The 5,183-nt window shown below is 37.9% G+C and overlaps 1 protein-coding gene across 1 annotated transcript; it reads left to right on the top strand.

Annotated features, from left to right (window-relative positions):
• The first annotated feature begins 618 nt into the window (after positions 1–618).
• On the top strand, positions 619–1,774 carry LOC116623143 (kelch domain-containing protein 2-like). Its single transcript, XM_032390068.1, is given in 2 exon segments — positions 619–703; positions 706–1,774. Coding segments are annotated over 2 exon segments (1,137 nt in total). The 3' UTR covers positions 1,758–1,774.
• Positions 1,775–5,183: the final 3,409 nt, after the last annotated feature.

The following is a 5,183-nucleotide window of genomic DNA, read 5'->3' as shown; positions in this document are numbered from 1 at the left end:
ATAGAAACAATTATTAGAAATTATTATCAACAACTATATGCCAATAAACTGAACAGTCTGGATGAAATGGATGCCTTCCTGGAAACCTATAAGTTACCAAGACTGAAACAGGAAGAAATTGACAACCGGAATAGGCCAATAACCAGTAACGAGATTGAAGCAGTGATTAAAAACCTCCCAAAAAACAAGAGTCCAGGGCCTGATAGATTCCCTGGGGAATTCTACCAAACATTCAAAGAAGAAATTATACCTATTCTCCTGAAGCTGCTTCAAAAAATAGAAACAGAAGGAAAGCTTCCAGACTCATTCTATGAGGCCAGCATTACCTTAAACTCCAAACCAGGCAAAGACCCCATCAAAAAGGAGAATTTCAGACCGATATCCCTGATGAATAATCCTCAACAAAATCGTAGCTAATAGGATCCAACAATACATTAAAAGGATCATCCACCATGACCAAGTGCAATTTATCCCCGGGATGCAAGGGTGGTTCAACATTCGCAAATCAAGCCGCCACCTTCTGCTCACCTCTCACCGCTGTGCATTTCTTCCTTTTCCTTTGTCTCTTCCCCCCTCTCGGGTGCGAGGATTGTTGGTGAACAAAAATGCAGCCTCAAGATGGCTGATGGCAACGAGGATCTGCGGGCGGACGACTTGCTGGCACCAGCCTACAAGGGCTATGAGTCCATGGAGCTCGCCTGCCCCATGAGAGCAATGGCCACGTAGCCGTGGGCATCAGGCGCCACATGTTCCTCTGGGGCGGCTACAAGAGTAATCAAATCAGAGGATTATATGACTTTTATCTGCCTAGAGAAGAACTATGGATCTACAATATGGAGCCTGGAAGATGGAAAAAAGTTAACATGGAAGGAGATGTTCCTCCTTCCATGTCAGGAAGCTGTGCTGTGTGTGTAGACAGGGTGCTGTACTTGTTCGGAGGACACCATTCAAGAGGCAGTACAAACAAGTTCTACACGCTGGATTCAAGGTCTACTGACAGAGTATTACAGTGGGAAAGGATTGATTGCCAAGGAATTCCTCCATCATCAAAGGACAAACTTGGTGTCTGGGTATATAAAAACAAGTTAATATTTTTTGGAGGTTATGGATATTTACCTGAAGATAAAGTATTGGGAACTTTTGAATTTGATGAAACATCTTTTTGGAATTCAAGCCACCCAAGAGGATGGAATGATCATGTACATATTTTAGACACTGAAACATTTATCTGGAGTCAGCCTATCACTACTGATGCTAGAATGAATGATTTTCACTATCTTAATCTGGACACATGGGAGTGGAACAAATTAATTGCACAAGGCATATCCCCAGTTGGCCAATCTTGGTACTCACTAACACCAGTTTCTTCAGATCATCTCTTTCTCTTTGGAGGATTTACCACTGATAAACAGCCACTAAGTGATGCCTGGACTTACTGCATCAGTAAAAATGAATGGATACAGTTTAATCATCCCTATACTGAAAAACCAAAATTATGGCATACAGCTTGTGCCAGTGACAAAGGAGAAGTAATTGTGTTTGGTGGGTGTGCCAATAACTTTCTTGTCCATCACAGAGCTGCACACAGTAATGAAATACTTATATTTTCAGTTCAACCAAAATCTCTTGTAAGGCTAAGCTTAGAAGCAGTTGTTTGCTTTAAAGAAATGTTAGCCAACTCGTGGAACTGCCTTTCAAAACACTTACTTCACAGTATTAATCAGAGATTTGATAGTAACAACACTTCAGGATCTTAAGACTTCATAGATAATGCCTCTGATCACCTTGCATGGACAGCAATTCTGTAAACATCAGAGAGTGGCATCGTTCATATAACTATATGCATTGTTGTAGTTTGCAGCTTTTTGGTTTTAATGTGCATGTGAATGGCCTAGAGAACTTATTTTTGTGTCTAAAGTTTACAATAAATGTATTTAACACCCCCCCCCAAAAAAATGTCTATGCTACCCAGAGTTATCTATACCTTCAATGCCATCCCGATCAAAATTCCAATGACATTTTTCAACGTGCTAGAACAAACAATCCTAAAATTTGTATGGAATCAGAAAAGACTCCAAATTGCCAAGGAAATGTTGAAAAAGAAAAACAAAGCTGGGGGCATCACGTTGCCCGATTTAAAGCTATATTACAAAGCAGTGATCCCCAAGACAGCATGGTACTGGCACAAAAACAGATATATAGTGCAATGGAACAGAATAGATGTGGACCCTCAACTCTATGGTCAAATAATCTCCGACAAAGCAGGAAAAAAATATGCAATGGAGAAAAGACAGTCTCTTCAATAAATGGTGCTGGGAAAATTGGACAGCCACATGCAGTAGAATGAAACTCGACCATTCCCTAACACCATACATAAAGATAAACTCAAAATGGATGAAAAACTTCAATGTGAGAGAGGAATCCATCAAAATCCTAGAGGAAAACATAGGCAATAAGCTCTTTGACATCGGCCACAGCAACTTCTTTCAAGATACATCTCCAAAAGCTAGTGAGACAAAAGCAAAAATGAACTTTTGGGACTTCATCAAGATAAAAAGCTTCTGCACAGCAAAGGAAACAGTCAGCAAAACAAAGAGGCAACCCACAGAATGGGAGAAGATATTTGCAAATGATACTACAGACAAAGCGCTGATTTCCAGGATCTATAAAGAACTTCTCAAACTCAACACCCAAAAAACAAATAATCAAGTAAATAAAAGGGCAGAAGACACGGACAATTCTCTGAAGATGACATACAAATGGCTAACAGACACATGAAAAAATGTTCATCATCATTAGCCATCAGGGAAATTCAAATCAAAACCACATTGAGATACCACCTTACACCAGTTAGAATGGCAAAAACTGACAAGGCAAGAAACAACAAATGTTGGAGAGGTTGTGGAGAAAGGGGAACCCTCTTACACTGTTGGTGGGAATGCAAGTTGGTACAGCCACTTTGGAAAACAGTGTGGAGGTTCCTCAAAGAATTAAAAATAGAGCTACCCTATGACCCAGCAATTGCACTCTTGGGTATTTACCCCAAAGACACAGATGTACTGAAAAGAACGACCATTTGCACCCCAATGTTCATAGCAGCAATGTCCGCAATAGCAAAACGGTGGAAAGAGCTGAGATGCCCTTCAACAGATGAATGGATAAAGAAGATGTGGTCCATATATACAATGGAATATTACTCAGCCATCAGAAAGGATGAATACCCAACTTTTACCTCAACATGGATGGGACTGGAGGAGATTATGCTAAGTGAAATAAGTCAATCAGAGAAAGTCAATTATCATATGGTTTCACTTATTTGTGGAACTTAAGGAATAGCATGGAGGACATTAGGAGAAGGAAGGGAGAAATGAAGGGGGGAAATCGGAGTGGGAGATGAACCATGAGAGACTATGGACTCTGAGAAACAAACAGGGTTTTAGAGGGGAGGGGGCTGGGGGGATGGGTTAGCCCAGTGATGGGTATTAAGGAGGGCATATACTACATGGAGCTCTGGATGTTATACGAAAACAATGGATCGTGGATCACCACATCAAAAACGAATGATGATTGTATGGTGGCTAACATAACATAATAAAGTAAAATTAAAAAAAAAAAGAAAGAAAGCAGAATTTCAGAGATCACTTCTTATAAGTCACAAAATTCTAAACCACGACTGGTAATGGATTACCAGATGGTTGAATGGCTGACAAGGCATAAATTATAGATGTATTAATATTATTGTTACTGCCCTTTAAAAATATAAGATTATTGAGACATAAATTCAAAGTTATTAAGTTATTCCCAGTGCTATTATATATCTGAAAATAGATTATAATTCAGAAAAATGATTTTTGAGGCACCAACTTCAGAACATCAAGGCTACCTCACTATTGATAAAATGAAGGTGTTAAGACATTCATGTAGTAAGTTGTCTCAACCTTTAAATATTTGAGTACATCATTGGGGGCATATTTACATTACAGATTAAGGGAAGCTCTAAAACCTGGGGAAAAATAATACTGCTATGAGAGTTCTCTAAGTCTGTAAGTGTTGCTTTGCCAAATCAGAAGCCCAAAATCATGTATTTCATGTGTAAATGTCATTGTATGCAGCACGTACTGAATGGGGCACTGGGTGTTAAACACAAACAATGAATCATGGAACAGTACATCAAAAACTAATGATGTAATGTATGCTGATTAACATAACATAATAAAATGTAATTAAAAAAAGAAAAAATCTAGATATATCTCCTTTTTTAAAATAAATGAAGTAATTTGACCAAATTCTTATATTATTAAGTGGGCAATGCAATTTGAGGCCAGGTTGGAATTTATGTCATTCTTTATCAAGTAAGCTATGTTTTCTCAAATAATTTACCCTAGCATAAACTGGGTATAAATAGACTGATGAGCCCACAGTTGTTTCTGTCCCCATTATATCTGGTGTATGCAGTAGTTGTAGAGTCCATGGTCAGTATATCATTTCCTTACCTTACTGGGAGATATTTAAGAACCTGTGACCTGTAAATATGAGCTTTACTATGCTTACAGGGTCACAGAGATGGATAATGGTGAATTGAACCTGGTGAAAAAGTGACTCTCCAGAGAATCACTTTGCACTTTGAAAGAAGATTTAGATTTAAGCTTAGGTAGATGCTAATTTTAATTGTTTATTTCAATCTATTTGAATTTAGTCTACATCTACATGGCCCCAGAGACAAGAGGGAATTGAAAAGGTTTCCAAACGTAATATTTCATAAACTCAGTAGCTCAGTTCTTCAACATGTTAGCATGACAGGAAAAGCAAATATTTTCTGGGCTTTAAGCTGATCTTGCACAGAGAAGTTAGACCATGTCGGTTGATTTGACAAAAAAAAAATTTTTTTTGATAAAATATCCCTAAACCTTAAGTCCTATTATCAGCATATGAACAGCCACAGCTTTAACTTCATAGAACTATGTTAATTTTTAAACACTCTTGACATGGCTGTAATTTCAAGTCAGATTTTAATGCAATTGATACGAATATATATATAATCACAAACAAAAATTGTTCCATTTCAGCTTTGTTCTTTTTATCTAAAGGAATGATACTCAATCTGAGGCTTGTAAAACAACACCTCTGACTCAATTAACTGGTCAATTGAGTCATTCAGTCATTAGCCAAACTATTGGCTTAAT

This window comes from Phoca vitulina, unplaced genomic scaffold (assembly GCF_004348235.1).
Source record: "Phoca vitulina isolate PV1807 unplaced genomic scaffold, GSC_HSeal_1.0 scaffold57, whole genome shotgun sequence".
NCBI lineage: Eukaryota > Metazoa > Chordata > Mammalia > Carnivora > Phocidae > Phoca > Phoca vitulina.
Note: the sequence above shows the minus strand (reverse complement) of the source record. Positions and strands in the feature narration are given on the sequence as shown.